Consider the following 18,750-nt stretch of genomic DNA (forward strand, 5'->3'; position numbering starts at 1 on the left):
TTTGAAACAAGAAAATGCTGTATACAAATCAAATCCACACACCCTGGAAGAACTGAAACAAATCGTCCGTCAAGAAATTGCCAATAATAATCAACGGGAAATGCAGTGAGTTATGGGTAACATCAAGAGGTGGTAATATGGGTAACATCAAGAGGTGTTAAAAATGTGTGGACAAAAAAGGTGGCCAGTTTCAGTTCCTTCTTTCATAAATTGGTAAGTAAATGTACCAATCTAAAGATTGGTTACTAGTTACGGAAACTTACACGCTTGATTCATAGTCTACAGTCGACATATGCACCATAAGCGACTCACTTGCCGATAGCGTAAACACCAACGTGGCGGACTCCACTTCAATGAATCGCTCTGTATATCAAAATGTGGAAAGAGACATTACTGTCCTCTCCCCATACAATTTCATTTAGTTTCCCATAAAATAAGTTTTTTCTCCTATTTCTTTTGTAGATGGTTTTAGCAAGTTATCAGATGAAATAATCCTCCAAATATTCTGGTGGCTCCCGAAGCAGACACTCACCCGATGTGCTCGTGTGTGCAAACGCTGGAGGCAGATAGCGTATGATGAAGGATTGTGGACAAGACTAGATCTTGGTAGTCGCTGTCTAAGCCCTGGCCATCTAGGACAAGTGCTGAAGATGGGAGTGGTGATTCTGAGGCTAGCATCGGCAGAAGTAAGTTTTCTAGCACCAAGCTTTACCATCCTGAGTAAAGTACTTGCTAAGATTTCCAAGCTAAATGAGGTATTTCTAGAGGCACATATTTTTGGTAAATAAAAAAGCAAAATTTCGGTACAAAAATGGAGTCAATTTTGGGTTCAAAAGCAGTAAATAAAATGAAGTTTCGGTGTTTTAGCGGTGAAAAATTTGATGAAAAGTGGTTTAAAAAAAGACATTTTGGTTTTAAAATTGTGAATATAATCCTAAATTTGATATAAAAACTACTTATTACACAGAATTAACATTTTACTTCTAATACCACATTTATGTAGTTATCAGAGTATTAAGTTTATTTGTGTGTAAAGGAGTCCATTTTTGCTTCTCCAATATTAAAGCCCCTATCATACGGAACTGGATTTCTAGTAGGAATGCCCTAGTTGGCGCTGAACTAACTTTCTAGGTAGCAATCATGGCCAACTGGCTGACTGCTTGACTGGTTTGGAGGAATAGGACATGTTCTAATTGCTACTTGCTTTCCTCGACTGGATTCTGTGGAACAGCCAATCAGAGCATAGTTTCGCCATGTGAAAATAATCTGTGAGTGTGCAAAGGAGTGTTTTTGTCTGTGGTTTCCGAGTGATACTCCAGCAATGTATAACATATACAGCATGAAAGGCGCGTTGAGTTATACCATCTATGCTGAGTGCACGGTGTCCATATGTGTACAGTAAATGTTGTAAAGTATGTATTTAAGCAGTACCATTGTTTTGTACCTAATAACGTTTTATACAAAACGTTATTCCTCTCGGTAGAATAGTTATCGGCAATTAAAAATTTGAAGTGATACATTGTTTACATCTCACGCGGCTGCCATTACAACTTCCCTCGTATGGGAACAAAAGTCTATCAACAAGTACGCTGATAAGTATCGTGGGAGGCGAAAACTAGAAAATGGGTAGCCAGTCCAGCACCCACTAGGGCATACCTACTGGATATCCAGTTCCATGTGATGCGGGCTTAACAGCAGAAATAATCAATTTTCCGAAAATTGCATAACTCTCAGGATAATTCAGACCTCAGAAGTTCGCGTCGGTGAATAAACCCTAAATGTCGTGTTTAAGAGTTAATTTCGCTTTTTGCAATTTATTTCACATTATTTCGTGACAAAACATGGTCACAAAATGCATCTCACACCTTTCAAAAACATGAACAATTAACATTACAATGTGTTTTTTGACATTTTGTTTTTTCATCAAAAACGAAATAGGCATGCCCCTAGCTATTTCCTATGATAATGTATTGATTGGTGTGTGACAAGGTTGATTCATTTAAATATTGTTGATTTAAACCTCAATTGAAATAAGGATTTAAATCTTTTTTTAAAATTACTTTACTCTAAATAAAAAATAATTAAATTTTGGACAAGGCTAGTTTGCTGGTCTGGTAGTTACAATCGGTAGTTGATCTTGCCACCTAAGTTCCTAGTTTAATGCCCTGGCCTGGGCATTATCCTGTGTGAGTATCCCTATATCTTATCATCACTCATCCTCATCATTGCGATCAACCGAGCCGACCTCCATGGTGAAGTAATTAGCACGGCATACTACGATGCCAAAGGTCCAGGGTTCGAATCCTAGCTGGGTATGAGTCTTATTTGTGAGTGTCCCTTCATCATATCATCATTCATCTTTATCTTCGCGATTAGTCAAAAGTGTCAGAAAAGCGAAGGAAAATAAACTAATTCAGTCAAACCATCAGAGGACAGTGGTAGAAGTTGATTGATAATAAATAACGAAAATATAACTCAATAAATAATTTTAATTAATATAGTGTTTTGTCAATTAAATGTACATTCATGTTTGGTGAAATAAAATAGACAGTTGTATAATAAATACACATAAGTGAATTACTAACTTTATCCATGAGACTTAGTTTAAAAAGTTCTATTAATGCCACTGAACATTCCCACCATCCACTTGGGAATTTGTTGGGAACCAAGTGGAACATGGCAGACACGTTTAAAATAAATCTTGTCCTCCTCCATGGCCGTGCGCCCTAAGGCACCTTGCTTTGGATGGTGGCTGCGGGAGGGCATAGATTTGATCCCGGATTCAGTCTCTGGGAAATTTCAGCCTTGTATAGGGCCGGTGGCAACCCACCATCGTGAGGAACTTGGGGAGCTACGAGTGAGTAGCATAATCCGGTCTTGAAAATCTACAATGGCTGTCGGTTCGATGTTCTGACCCCACGTCACCCCATTACCAGTTGCAGAACTCCACTCCTCTAGGTAGGATTGTGGATGGAGATAGGCCAAGGCCCCCTTCAAGGACAATCTTGCAGATGAAGTTAGGATTTTGTTTACATTCTAACTAACTAACTCTCTAGCCTTCTTAAACCTGAAGATTCATGGCTGCAGCAACACAGGCCTTCCATCTCTCCCTATCTTGAGCAAGATCTATATACTCTTTTCCATCTCTACCGATTTCCCTTAGGTCCATCTCAACGTTGTCCCTCCATCTTCGTCTTGGCCTTCCTACAGGTCTCTTACCATCAGGTTTCCCAACAAGAATCCTGTAAACTCCTCTTTCCTCTCCCATTCGTGCCACATGGCCTGCCCACCTAAATCTTCTTGATTTAATTATTCTAATAATATCTGGACATGAATACAAATTATGTAGATCTAAATTATGTAACCTTCTCCACTCACCTGTCTCCTCATCCCTTTTAGGTCCAAAGATTTTCCTAAGGATTTTATTCTCAAATACTCTCAATTTATGGTCCTCTTTCAATGTAAGGGACCAAGTTTCACATCCATATAAAACTACAGGCAAAATTACTGTTTTGTATATTTTAACTTTTAGTTTCTTAGATATTAAACGAGAAGACAAAAGTTTATGAAGAGAGAAGTAACATGCATTTCCTCTTTAATATAATTTTCATTTGTTAATATTACTCCTAAGTATTTGAATTTGGAAACTGGTTCAAACGAGTTGTTATCAATAATTAGATTTTGATTATTACCTAACACTTGGTTTCGGCCTGTAAGCATATATTTAGTTTTCTCTTTGTTAACTTCCAAACCTATCTCTTTAGCAGTTTTGAAAAATATTTTAGCATTATTCTTAATTGTATTCACATCATCCCCCAGTAAGTCTACATCATCTGCATATGCTAACAACTGAGTCACACCATTTAATTTTAGTCCTCCTTTAGTTTCTTTTACCTTCCTAATAGCATATTCTAAGGCAAAATTAAAGAGCAATGGAGGTAATGCATCTCCTTGTTTTAACCCATCATGATTTATAAATTTGTCAGACATATTAATACTCACACGAATTTTACTTTCTGTTTCATTGGTGCATACTTTTATCATACTAACAAGCTTCTTAGGTATTCCAAACTCTACTAATATATTATATAATTTATCTCTTTTGACCGAATCATATGTTTTTTTGAAATCAATGAATAGCTGATGGACATTTTGATTATATTCCCACTTTTTTCCAAGTGTCTGTCTGATGTGAAAAATTTGATCTGTAGTTGATCGGTTACGTTTAAATCCACATTGATAATCACCTATAATTTCATTAGCATATGGTGTTAGTCTTGTTAAAAGAATGTTAAGACAATATTTTGTATGTTGTTGAGAGTAGAGAAATTCCACGGTAATTATTGTTGCAGTTCATTTTATCACCTTTTTTAAACACAGGAACAATTATGGATTCTTTCCACTGTTGAGGGATTTCTTCTTTATTCCATATTAAACAAATTAATTTATGAATTTGACATATTAATGAATTTCCACCATATTTAATTAACTCAGCTGGTATTAAATCAATGCCAGGTGCTTTGTTATTCTTTAGCCTTTTAATAGCATCTTGAACTTCAGTCAAGTTAGGTTCTGGAACTAAAGGTTCTGCTGTGTGGACTTCATTTACTTCTGATTTATCTCCTACATGAACATTTAAAAGGTCATTAAAGTAGTTCTTCCATCTATTTAGAACATCGCTTGGGTCAGCTAGAAAATCACTGTCTTTATCTTTTATCAAGTTTACTTTAGGTTGTTACCCCTTTCTAAACTCATTTACACCTTTATATAAATCTCTGATATTTTTATTTTTGCTGTTTGTTTCAATTTCGTTAATTTTGCTTTTCAAGTAATCTCTTTTTTTACTTCTAAACGTGTGGTTAACTTCTCTCTTTATTCTACTATAATTGTTTAGATTTGTATCATCAGAGTTATTTAACCACCTAAGTCTAGCCTGATTTCTTATTTTTATTAGATTATGACATTCATTATCAAACCATGGCTTACTTTTTCTCGGTTTATGGTATCCTATACTTTCTTTAGCTGCTGATTCTATTGCATCACGTATGTGCTCCCAATTCTTATTTACGTCTGTTTCAATTATATTTTCATCATCATTTAAATCCTGCAAAACATCAAATCTATTTGACAGTTTAATTTGGTAATCTTTCTTAATTCTTTCATCAGTAAACTTTCCTGTATCAAATTTTATAACTTTTAGATTTTGTTGCTTATGATTTATCACTGCGAGTCTTTCTCTTAATTTAGCAATTACTAAATAATGGTCACTGGCACAGTCAGCACCTCTATGAGTACGAACGTCAATTATACTAGTATGCCTTCTCTTATCAATGAGAATATGATCTATCTGATTATGAGTTTTACCATCTGGAGAAGACCAGGTATGTTTATGGATATCTTTATGTTTAAAAGTGGTACTTTTCACAATTAAATTCTTTGAGGTTGCAAAAGTAATCAATCTTATACCATTATCATTACTTAATTCATGAACACTTTCTTTACCAATCGTGGGTTTAAATGTCTCTTCTTTGCCAATCTGTGCATTACAGTCACCTAACAGAATTTTCATATCATACTGAGAAAATTTATCAAAGACCTGTTCTAACTCTGTATAAAAATCATCTTTAGTATTATCATCTTTATCTTCCGTTGGTGCATGTATGTTTATTAAAATAATTTTACACCACCTACCCTGTAAAACTGCATATGATATCCTATCATTAATAAATTCTACTGTTTTAAGAGCCAAGATAATTCTATTATTTATGAAAAAGCCTGTTCCAAAATTATGATTTTCAGTACCACCATAGAGAAAAGTATAATTTTTAGTTTTACAATTCCCTTCTCCTGGCCACCTAACTTCCTGGACAGCTACTACATCTAATTTATACTTAACTATCTCATTAACTGTACACTGAAATGCCCCAGGCCGGTAAAGGCTCAGAACATTCCAGGTGCCTAATTTAATATCCTTATTCCTAATGTAGATCTTATCCTTAGTCCAGGGACCTCCCAAAGTAGTCCCCACCCGGAGATCCGAACGGGGGACTATTTTACCTTGGGAACATCCATGGCCTTCTATTGCTGTTTCTTGACTTTTTTTTTTACAGTGCAGAGTTGTCAGCTCTACGCCTAACCCCCAATATGAATGGAGGAACTACTACACAAGACAAACACAAACACATTAGACAGCACAATTACTACACAAAAAGTAAAAAAAGTAAAGTGCTCCCCTGTGCATAGCACCATGCCATGAAGGCGTATAGGGGGTGTGGGGGTAACGCCCCACACTTTCTTGATCCGGTCGTGAGTGGGGGTGATGTGATCAGCATCACGCCCCTGACTTCCTTTACCCCCCAGGGTTTCCCCCAGGTACCCATGTTATTCGACACTGGGTGGGCACCAGGGCCGCTTCCATCGCTAGAAAAGTTCCCGGATTTGAACCAGCCAGGGATCGAACCCGGGACCTTTAACATGGTAGTCAGACGCGTTACCGACTGAGCCACCGCGGCCACTCCACAAGACAAACATAAACACATCACAACTATAACACAATATAAACACAAACACACAACTACTACACAATATAAACACAAACAAACTACACACCACAACTACTACACAAGACAAACATAAACAAATTAGACAGCACAACTACTACGCAAGACAAAACAAAACATACTAGACAGCACAAATACACAATTCTATGTCATTCAGGGGAGCAAGTTGAAATAATTTATAATGCGGGAAAACGTAATATCCAGGAAAATTTTCCTCTGTGGGACCTTGAAAATTGAATATATTTTTATAACATTCTTACATAACATAATTACATTTTGTTTACATGTATTTATTAAATGTGAAATATTTGTAACAAATTACCATAGTTTTAGTATTATGTAAAATACATAAATAAAGAGAAGTGAAATCTGATAATTTCCAAATTGTACACACAAAGAACATTACTATCATTATTTCATGCTTTCTTCAGTATGAAAAACCTATTGGATTTCTTGCAATGTGTTGTCCAATTTTCACAGATTCCAAGTCCTGTGTTCCTAGACCGTTTCTCACGTGTGCCGAGTGATTTCACAAGCAAACTGCAATTCCTGGACTTGAGTATGGCTGTGATTTCCGCAAAAGGTTAGTCCGTCAGTTTGTTTGTTACATTAGTTCCTTCATCCAGTAGAATACAATTTCAGGGTTCCCACTCACCTGATAATCCTGGAAAAAGCCAGGAAAATCAACCTAAGGGAGAAGAGCTCCAGAAATTTTTAAAATGCATCCAAAATTATTCAAAAATATGGGAAACAAAATTCGTGGTTGCACGTCAGAGTTTATTTCAAATAACAACATTTTGTTATATGTAAAATATTTTTGGAGAATATATGTTTTGAATTCTTCTCTAATCCATTGAATCAGAGTAAGCTAGCAGAACTTGTGAACATAATTGTGTACATCAATATCACTTCATGTTTTGTGGTAGATACAGTTTATTTCGATTACAAACCTTGTCAAGTTTCCAATCATGTTTTACATTAAGAGAAAACCAATTTTTAAGGTCATGCATAAGGTAATATTGCAAAAACGATGTACACTGTGGCTATGATCAGTGAACAATCAATGCATGTGAAGGTTAGAAGAATATTGTTCGTCTGCAAGTTGTGGGCTTAATGTTTTTCTTATACATATAGTACTTCAACCATTTTAACCTTTCGGTGGATACTTGTTTTATATTTTTAATGCTTCAGTCTCCAAAATATATTGGTCCTGTTTTATAGTGTATCTCTGGAAAAGACAAGTGAGCTTCGAAACTTCATCATACATTTATATTATTATGATGTTGCCACATAGCTTTAATCAGAACATTGTTCCTAACCTAATGAACCTTGTGGTAAGCTGAATTCTGGATTGCAAATGTGTTTATATTTTTCTGAAATTCTTGGTATGCTCATACTTGGTGTAATAGAGAAAATATATGAGGGCACTTTGAAAAGTTTTGCCTCCTACGCAATAATGTCAATAATATGCAAGATACTTACATGAAGTATATGTTTTCTTAAAGCTTGTAATGTCCTCTACCAGGGTGTCACAGCTTCTCCACGTAGTCACCATCATTGTCCACACACAAATACCAACATCGGACAAGTTGTTGCATCCCGTCGGTGAAGAAATCAGGTGTCTTCTCCTGGCACCTTCAATAACAGCTCATTTTGCAACCGCATGTCTATGTACGTCACTATTGTGCGCATGCATGATGTTGCAGCCGAGCGCCGCTAGATGTTGCAACAGTCAGTGAATCAGCGATTATTCTCACACCAATTTAATGTGTGTCTGAGCAGTGTTACCAGAGTTATTGCATAGGAGGCAAAACTTTTCAAAGTGCGCTCGTACAAAAAATATTGATATAATTGTAGATGCAAAGTGACTTAAATACAAATGTAATGGTTTTGTCATATTTTTATTTCAGGTTTATCATCTGTGCTAAGGACATGTAAATATTTGAAGAAGCTTAGTCTAGAACACTGTACTCTAGGGTACGATTCGTGTGCTTCAATAGGACAGAACGTTCATTTAGAGGTCCTTAATATGTCAGCTTGCTATGGAGTTACTAAGCAAGGGATTTCGAGCATTGTCACTGGCTGTAAAAAGTATGTATTTACATTTTCTGTACTTTCTTGAGGTGGTAGAGCCATTGAATTTTAAACTTATTGGAACAATCATGTCTCGACTTATCTTGGAGCCAGTGAGTTAAAAAACAGCACACAAGATAAAACCTTGGGGTGCAAGAGGTCACCCTTCCACATACAGGGTTCCCACACACCTGGAAGACCTGGAAATCTCAGGGAATTTGAAAAAAATACAAATCTCAGGGAAATCTCAGGGAAAATCTTGTAATTGATTAATGGTTCCCAATGTAGCAAAACTGAGGGATTATAATATGCTCCTGTCTGGATAATCCAAGCTCTTGTAACATTTCTCTTTCAGCAAGGAACATATCTATTTGTTTGTCTGTTTCTTGTTTTTAAATGTGATTCCAGGGCTGGTGACCAAGTGTATACCCTCATAAATTTTGCACTTTTTAAAATTTAATTAACCGATTTCGATCTTTTACATGATGTAAAATATATTTCAAGATATATAAAACGCATAATAAAGATAACCTGATGTCTAAAGTTAACCAGTGTTCATCTGATTTCCCTTATTAGGGAGTAGTTTTAAGCTTTTTCTTCCTTCTTTTTTTACAAAAAGACATCTTGAACAATGAAAAAAATAGTTTTAAATTAATGCAAATTGATGTCAGAAATTCTGACAACCTGATTCCTTTGACAAAGATTGATATTGAAATTGGTGCCAATGCTGCTTTGGAAGCTAAAGAGGTGAATGAAAAGGAGAAGCTTATGTTTTTTACTAGCTGCAGAATTTTTTTTGCAACCAACAACAGAGAAGATTGTGGAACGTAGTCCCCTTAAGTTCAGGTTGGTGAGACCCGCTAGTTGTTTAGTTCCGAAGCAAATGACGCAGTTTCGAAAGCAATGTGCTCAGTGCATGGAAGACCTGATTCAGGAACTTCTCAGGAGAAAGAGAATGAAGGCTGTAACTGGTGATAAAGTAATTTGCCAGTTTGACATTGTTGCACTATGTCAGTAGTGAAAAGGAATTGAAAGAGAAGTTTTGTAACTTTTCAATCAAAACTGATGCACTAGATTCTTTTTTTACAGGTGTCATGAAGGACAAGGATGACTTCTCTGAGTTATGGAGCACTGTTAAGTTGGTTTTGATTTTATCACATGTCAATGCATATATGGAAAGTGGGTTTTCTGTAAATAAGCAGGTCTTAATAGAAAACTTGAAAGAAGAGTCTGTTGTGGCTATTCGGCAAGTTTATAATGCAGTGAAAGTGGTAGGAGGAGTGTCAAATGTAGAAGTAAGCAAAGATATGATCCAGAGTGTTACAGGTGCACGTATTAGATACGAAGAAGCATTGCAGAAGATGAGAAAGAAATGTGATCACAAAGAAAACAAAAGGAAAGAAATGAAACGTAAAGCAAGTGAGATCCGTGCTTTACAAGCCAAACAACAAAAGATGCAAGAAGAAGCAAAGGCTATTGCAGAACAATTAAAAAAAACTTGAAGCTTCTGAGAAGTAAAGTTTCTTAATTTGCTGTATCAGACATGAAGTACATTTTTTGTTTTATATTTCAGTCTCGGTAACTTATTATTCCTTTTTAAGTCGGTACTAATAATTGTCACTTCATTTTTATATGTTTTAAAAATTCCAATAATTTGTTTGTCTTAACTATTATTATATGCATTACAGATTAATTGATATTATATCCATTTATAAACATCTATGAAAAGTGTGAAAATATTTCAATGTTCTATATCAGATATGTTAGAAATTGTTTCAGAGTTGTTTAAAGTTCTAGAAAACTGGTCATCTTTGTTCTTAATTACATGCAAAGAAGTGTAATTTTATTTTATTATTGAACTAGTTTTGTTATTTGCATCAGAAAACAACAGTAATAAAGAAGGTGAGGATGGTATGGCTATGAGGGGAAATGGAGGAGGCCATTGTAAAATTATAGTAGTCTCTTACTGTGCATTCAATACTCTGGAAAAAATATGAGGATTCTGGAAAACTCAGGGAAATCTCAGGGAAAATGGATTTGGAGTTTGCGTGGGAACCCTGCACATAGTACACCCAAATGCCAACCTTACTTCCATATAGTATACCCTGGACTGCATTTTGCAGACTAACGAGGCTTTGACATCTACAGTGTGTTTCAAAAGTCATGCAACCCAAAGTTTGAAAATTTATATCATGAAAACCGTAAGAGATATTTACACCATGTTTTTTACATTATAAAGCCTCATCCATTGAGATATTTTTCAATGCTTAACATTATCAATTTATTCCATACAGAAAATTAAATAAATTAATAACTGGTGAAAGGCAGCGTTAAAAGTTTTCCAGAAATGCACTTTTGAGTGAGAAAACTATGTAAGAAATTATCGGAGAGTCATAATTAGATGTCTGATGAGTGATGCCATGCCAATCTGTCATTTGCAACCAATAATGATCATGTACAGCATTTGATGGATTTATGACTGGCGATTTTATGGGTTGAGTGAAAAAGTGCCATTTTTGTTTGTGACAAAACATGAAGTGATCGTCTATCGGTTTTAACTCCTGTCGCAGGGGGGGATGTGCATACAAGCCTGAAACAATCTCCAACTAATCGCCTGAGGAAACTTTCGTCCCAAGTGGACTTGTCACTTCGCAGTGTTCATAGGACTGGGAAGAATACTACCCTAAAGCAACATGTTTTCGCACTGTTCAAGAACTTCAACACACTGATAAGAATGAATGTTTGACATACTGCAGGTGATTTCGATCTCTAATCGAAGAAAATGGCATCAAAATTCTTGATTCCGTGTTTTTTGCACTAATGGTGTGAATGGTTACGTAAACAGCCAAAACTGCAGAATATGGCCTGCTGAAAATCCTCATGCGTTCCACCCATCCAAAAAAAAACTTTGGAGTTTTGTGTACTGTGACACATGAGTCTTGCGTTTACTATTGTTGTCAGACTACTTGTGTTTTCCGACTTGACAACATTTGATTGATTGATTTGCTTTATTTTACTTCGCTTTTTGTGCTGCTTTTGGATAATTTGCGAAGATGGGGATGACTGATGATATGATGAAATTGATGAATGGACACTCACAAACATACATACCCAGGCCAGGATTTGAACCCGGGACCCCTGCCATTGTAGCGTAATGTGCTAACCACCCCGGCACCAGATTAAACACCAACAAATGATCTCACATATTGTTAAGAATTGGTATTTACTGTTGAAGATCAATTCTCAGATGTTTTCAGCAAATTAACAATGTTTATAAAATATTGTAATTGCTTCTATTTGGATAAATGGATGGGTTAAAGTTACAGTGGTGTAACTCACTTTTTTTAAAAAAAATAATACTTGGACACAGAAACCAGATCTATATAAGTCAATCTGTTAACAGAAAACGTGAAGTAAATCAGAGATTCATTCAACTGTCAACAGATGACAGTTTAAGGTCTAGTGATAAAGGAAACAGCTGTTGTGTTGATCAGCAAAGTGCTGTGAGTCAGACTTTTTTTTTTCTTTTTAAGAAAGAGACTTACACCACTGTAACTTTAACCCGTCCAAATGATAACATAAATTTATTAACCCAGTGATAGCCTACATGATTAGTTTAGTGATTTAATCGGAACACTTAATGTCCAAATTGTAATAAAAATAAAAAAGTAGACGTGTAGTAGCCGCATTTATGACTCGCCCTTACCATTTCTTAACAAGCTCCCGTCAGTGGTGTTGGAATGACAGGGTTGCCAGGTGCGGAGAACTTACACATAATAGTCAAATTTCGGCCCAAAATTATGATTTTATTTTTCACGTAAATGTATGGACAATACTTAGGCACATGTTGTGTGCATCTGGTGACAAAATTTCGTTCTGCTAGTGTTGCCAGCTATGGAGATATGTGCCAAAAACGGCATTTTTTCACTCAACCCATAAAATCGCCAGTCATAAATCCATTGTTGAAGATTGTAAATAGTATTGCTTTCCGTTCCTCATTTGTTTTTATTTTACTCCCGCTGGGAGCTTCTTGCAAGAATGCGGAATTCTGGGAGCGTGATATTCGAGCACAGCGGCATTGCATTCTTGTGTTTATTTCTGCATTCAGTTTCGTTTCTCAGCAAGCATGGCAAACGTAAGAGCATTGATCAAAGAAAGAAGCTCCCACAAAGGGAAACTTATACGCATTCAATTGTATGTCAGTACTTACGACGAATCCTCAGCTAAAATACAACAAATAAAAACCCGCATGGAACATGTAAATGCTATCTGGAGTAAACTGGAAAGCGTGCTCTACACAATAGAATCTGAAACAACCGAGGGTGAGCACGACACGGAAAGGAATGAAATCGAAGAAATGTATTTTGATTTAAAGTCACAGATGCAAACATTAATTGACAACCATGATAAAGCAACATGTGTAGAAAACAAATGTGTATCTAAAACTTCAAATACGCAGGTGAAACTGCCGGCAATTGCATTACCACATTTTAACGGTAATTACACGCAGTGGGTGTCTTTCAAGGACACGTTTGTGTCGCTGATACACAACAATGTAGATATTTCAAAGGTTCAGAAGTTTCAGTATTTGCGCGTATCGTTGAAAGGCGAGGCCTTACATCTAATTCAAAATTTGCCAATGTCAGAAGCAAATTACGCTATTGCTTGGGAGCAACTCAATGAGCAATACGACAATAAAAGGTTGATTGCTGTCTCACATGTAAATGATATTTTACATATCAATCCAGTTGTAAAGGTTGTCAGGAACTTCATGCATTTACAAACACTGCAGTTAGTTCTATTTCAGCGCTCAAAATGATAGCTGACGACACGTCGTTAACTGATATAATTTTAGTTCAGCATCTTGTTTCAAATCTCGATCCTGCAACGAGAAGAGCATTTGAACTAGAAAGTAATGATACTGAATTTAGCACATTAGATCAGCTCTTTAGTTTTCTAGAGCACAGATGCCAGGCTCTTGAAAAGATTAATCCAGTTACGAGTGAAGGTAACAAGGTAGCAACAAAATCAGCTACAAATATGCACAAACAGTACAGTGCTAAATGTCAACAATCTTCGAAGTCATATGTTACAACAGATTCTTCATTGTGCATGTTTTGTAAAGCAAACAAACGTCGCTTATTTTCGTATGAAGCCTTTAAGAAAGCTTCTATTTCACAAAGGTATAAATTTTTACGTGAAAATCGCATATGTTTTAACTGTCTTAGCAGCAACAATCACGTTTCGGCACAGTGTAAATATGGAGTGTGCAAGTGATGTAAACAGAAGCATAGTACTTTACTTCATGTAGATGAAGGTACATCCAATGTAAACCAGCAGCGTGAAATGTCATCTGGGGGTCACGTGACACATCGATGGTAAACAATACAAGCGATTCTTCACAGCATTCAGATCAAGCACCTCAGGTTTCTTATTGTTCAATTAAGCAGAAAAGTGCGTCACAGGTGTTACTTGCTACGGCAATTGTTCAAGTACAAGATATAGCGGGCAATTGGGTCAATTGTCGTGCTCTTTTGGATGCGGCGAGTCAGAATAATTTCATTGTTGAAGATGTTGTTCAAAGTAATCGTCTTAGAAAGGTAAAGCATTGAGTTCCCACTCAGGGAATCAACAATTCGTCAGCTGAATCGAGTCATTCAGTAGAGATCCGTCTGAGATCTAATAATAGCAATTTTACGACAAGTATTTCATGCTCAGTGTTGCCAACCATCACAGGAGCAATGCCTTCAGAAAAGATTGATGCATCTGAATGGAACATTCCAACAGATATTCGTTTAGCAGACCCAAGCTTTTGTTTGCCGGGCAAAATGCAGATTCTGCTTGGTGCAGAGGTTTTCTTTACCGTCATGAAGCCTGAAAAGAGAATAAAACCAGGAAATTTCCCCATTCTTCAAGACACGGAGTTTGGGTGGATTATTGCAGGGAAGATTCCAGCAACATCTTCTAGCAACAGTATTACTAGGTCATTTTTCACAAGAAAGGAAGATTCTCTCAGCTCGCAACTGGAACAGTTCTGGATCATAGAGGAGATCCACATGAAACTGCAATCACCAGAAGAAATTGCTTGCGAGCAACATTTTCAGCGAAATGTAACACGAGATGAAAGTGGCCGTTATACGGTCAGGCTGCCATTATGTAAGGATCGTTCAGTGTTAGGTGACTCCTCACACTCTGCATTAACTCGATTTCACCAATTAGAAACGAGGCTTCAACGTCAACAACAATTAAAGGCTGATTATACAGAATTTATGCAAGAATATTACCAGTTGGGACACATGGAACCCATAGGAAATTTAAATGATATACAATCAAATGACAGCACAATTTTTTTTCATTCCGCATCATTGTGTTTTCAAGGATTCCAGTACAACGAAAATACATGTTGTTTTTGATGGGAGTTCGCCATCAACAAGCAGTGAATCAATAAATAGCATACAAATGGTTGGACCTACCATACAGGAAGATTTGTTTTCCATTGTTCTGAGATTTCGAACTCACAAGGTGGCATTGGTTTCTGATGTAACAAAAATGTATAGAATGATACACATACATCCTGATGACAGGCCACTGCAATGCATTCTGTGGAGAAACTCTCCTCAGGAACTCATAACAGTATTTCAATTGAATACGGTCTCGTATGGGCTTACATCAAGTGCCTTTTTAGCAACCAGGTGTCTGAAGCAGTTAGCCGAAGATGAAGCAGTTAACTTCCCACACGCATCTCAAGTGTTGCAGCGTGATTTCTATGTTGATGATTACGTTGGAGGAAGCAGTAGCGTGCAAGGTGCATTACAACTTTATCAAGATCTATCAGAACTTCTGAAAAGAGGAGGATTCATCTTACGAAAGTGGTGCTCCAACAGCACTGAAGTACTCAACGCTATTCCAGAATCACTGAGAGAGACTCAAAATCTAATTCATTTTCATACCGAGGGTGTTAAAACTCTAGGAGTTTCATGGAATCCCTCGGCAGACACTTTCATGATTAACATTGGAGCCAAGTCTGTGAACATGATGTCACACAAACCAACCAAACGTCGAATAGCCAGTGTTATTGCCCAGATATTTGATCCAATTGGACTACTTTCACCAGCAACTGTAATGTATAAGTATTTTTTACAACAGTTGTGGCTTCACAACATAAACTGGGATGATCCACTTCCAGAAGGCCTGCAAGTTGAATGGGTTCATGTTCATTCTCAGCTACCAGTCATCAGTGAAATGCAAATACCACGTTTCATCCTAACACCTGGTTGTGTCAAGAATATACAAATCCATGGCTTTTCCGATGCATCGGAGAAAAATTATGGCAGTTGCTTGTATGTTCGTTCAGCAAACGAAGAAGGTTACACCGAAGTGCACTTACCGTGCTCAAAATCACGGGGCGCCCCGATCAAGAAAACCACTCTTCCTAGATTGGAACTGTGCGCTTCAGTCTTATTGGCCAAATTACTCAACAAGACTCGGCCAATTTTGAGACTTAATATTGATAATGTTTATTTGTGGACAGATTCACAAATAGTTCTGGCATGGCTCAGATCGCCAGCAAGCAGATGGAAGCCTTTTGTATCCAACAGAGTAGCGCAAATTCAAGAATTTACTCAAACTTATCAATGGAGACATGTTTCGTCCAAGGATAATCCAGCAGATTTAATCTCCCGTGGAGTTAAACCTCAAGATCTTCATCATCATTCGCTATGGTTTCATGGTCCAGCTTGGTTGCAAGAAAATGAAACGTGCTGGCCATCATCATCATCTGACACAGGTCTTAACAACAAAGATGTTCCTGAACAACGAAAGCTTCCTGTAACTACACTGGTGTCTCATCTGCAATCAGAGGCAATAATAAACAATTTTTCTACATTTTTCAAATTGTTAAGGATTGTAGTGCTCTGTAAAAGATTCATTCGCAATTGTAAAAATGCAAGTAACAAACAATGCGATCCACTTACTTCAATTGACATTGAAGATGCCACTCAAACGTGCGTCGTTATGACACAAATTTCGTTCTTTCATCGAGAGATAAATGATCTCACTGCCAAAGGGCAAAAGTATCCTCAAGGACTTACACCCCTTTCTGGATAATCAGGGAATTCTTCATGTTGGAGGTAGGCTAGAAAATAGCAACTTGGAATTCAGCAGCAAGCATCAAATCATTTTGCATCCAAAAAGTCACTTCGCCCGTCTACTAATTGCATCAGAGCATAGACGATTGATGCACACAGCACCTCAATTGTTAATCTCATCCATTCGAGAAAGGTACTGGATACCTAGAATACGACAAGTTATTAAGCAAATCATTCATCACTGTTTAACTTCTTATTGTTTGAAGGCATCCGCAGCACATCAGCTAATGGGATAGCTCCCATCCATCAGAGTTACACCTAGCAAGGCATTTAATCATGTTGTCATAGACTATGCCGGACCATATGTCATCAAAGTAGGGTCAATCAGGAGTAAAATCACAAAGAAATGCTACATTGCTCTTTTTACGTGCCTAGCCACGAGAGCAATACATCTTGAGCTAGTAACAGACCTTACTTCTGAAGCTTTCATAGCAGCATTGCGATGCTTTACAGCAAGGCGAGGCAAGTGTTCCACCATTATCAGCGATAATGCCGCAACATTTCAAGGAGCGAAGAACGAACTTCAGAAACTTCAATTGCTATTTCAATCGCAAGGATTCAGTGAAGACATTCAAAGGTATGCAGCAGAAGAAAACTTTCAGTGTAAAAACTCAACTCCACGTAGCCCATCATTCGGTGGTGTCTGGGAAAGCGCCATAAAATCCATGAGGTACCATCTTCGTAGAGTCGCCAAGATGCTGTACTGACATACGAAGAGCTGTCAACTCTTTTGTACCAAATCGAAGCTTGCTTAAACTCTTGACCTGTTACATCCTTACCTGACTGTCATGAGGAATTTAATTACCTCACTCCAGGCCACTTACTTATTGGTGGTCCACTAACTTACTTTCCTCAACCAGACTTAAGTGATCTCAAGGAAAATAGACTTTCCAGGTGGCAACGAGTTCAACAGTTTCAACAAAGGATTTGGAGAAACTGGTCCCGAGATTATCTTCATGGTATGCAACAGCGTCAGAAGTGGACAACCACGCAGCCCAACCTGCAACCAGGACTACTTGTGCTTCTGAAAGAAGACAACCTACCCCCATTATCCTGGAAAATGGGCATTATAGAAGAAGTGTTTCCAGGGAAAGACAATTTAGTTCACGTAGCTGTGGTTCGCACCAAGGATGGAGTGTACCGAAGGGCTCTCGGTAAGATTGTACCTCTTCCAGATGGGAAGATCAATTGAACTTTCATGATTTAGTTTGGATGCTGTGCATTCCAATGGAGGGGAGGGGAGGGGGAGAATGTTGAACATTGTAAATAGTATTGCTTTCTGCTCCTCATTTGTTTTTATTTTACTCCCACTGGGAGCTTCTTGCAAGAATGCGGAATTCTGGGAGCGTGATATTCGAACACAGCAGCATGGTGCATGTCTCGGCTCGGGAAGAACATTTTTCAGCTAGCCTATCGGATGTGGGCTTTTGTGTATCTTATTCAGTGTGCAAACGTATTTAATTACTGTATAATGCCAAGTGAATTAAAGGACTTGTATCATATGCAAATTTGTTGCTGTATCCGTTGTTCCAGCCCTATGGTAAGGTATTCAATATGGCGTCATCTCCAGAGGTGCTAGTTTTCTTTCGTGGTGTTACCTGGAAGGAATCTACAGACATCCATCAAATGCTATACATGATAATTATTGGATGCAAGTGACAGATTGGAATGGCATCACTCATCAGACGTCTTAATTATGACTCTCCGATAATTTCTTACATAGTTTTCTCACTGAAAAGTGCATTTCTGGAAACCTTTTGACGCTGCCTTTCGCCAGTTATCAATTTATTTAATTTTCTGTATGGAATAAATTGATAATCTTCAGCATTGAAAAATATCTCAATGGATGAGGCTTTATAATGCAAAAAACGTGGTGTAAATATCTCTTACGGTTTTCATGATATACATTTTCAAAGTTTGGGTTGCGTGACTTTTGAAACACTCTGTATAATGCTCTATGGGTGCATTGT

The 18,750-nt window shown here is 37.2% G+C and overlaps 1 protein-coding gene across 2 annotated transcripts in view; it reads left to right on the plus strand.

The window, feature by feature from the left end:
* The window catches only part of Skp2 (S-phase kinase-associated protein 2), a 38,755-nt gene that overhangs the window by 10,060 nt on the left and 9,945 nt on the right, over positions 1-18,750 (plus strand). For both annotated transcript variants that reach the window (XM_083112389.1, XM_083112390.1), the window contains exons 3-5: positions 463-686; positions 7,041-7,143; positions 8,471-8,651. In XM_083112389.1, coding sequence (XP_082968515.1) covers positions 463-686; positions 7,041-7,143; positions 8,471-8,651 — 508 coding nt within the window. The remainder of the gene's footprint in view (positions 1-462; positions 687-7,040; positions 7,144-8,470; positions 8,652-18,750) is intronic.

Source organism: Lepisma saccharinum, chromosome 26 (assembly GCF_977018435.1).
Source record: "Lepisma saccharinum chromosome 26, izLepSacc3.1, whole genome shotgun sequence".
NCBI lineage: Eukaryota > Metazoa > Arthropoda > Insecta > Zygentoma > Lepismatidae > Lepisma > Lepisma saccharinum.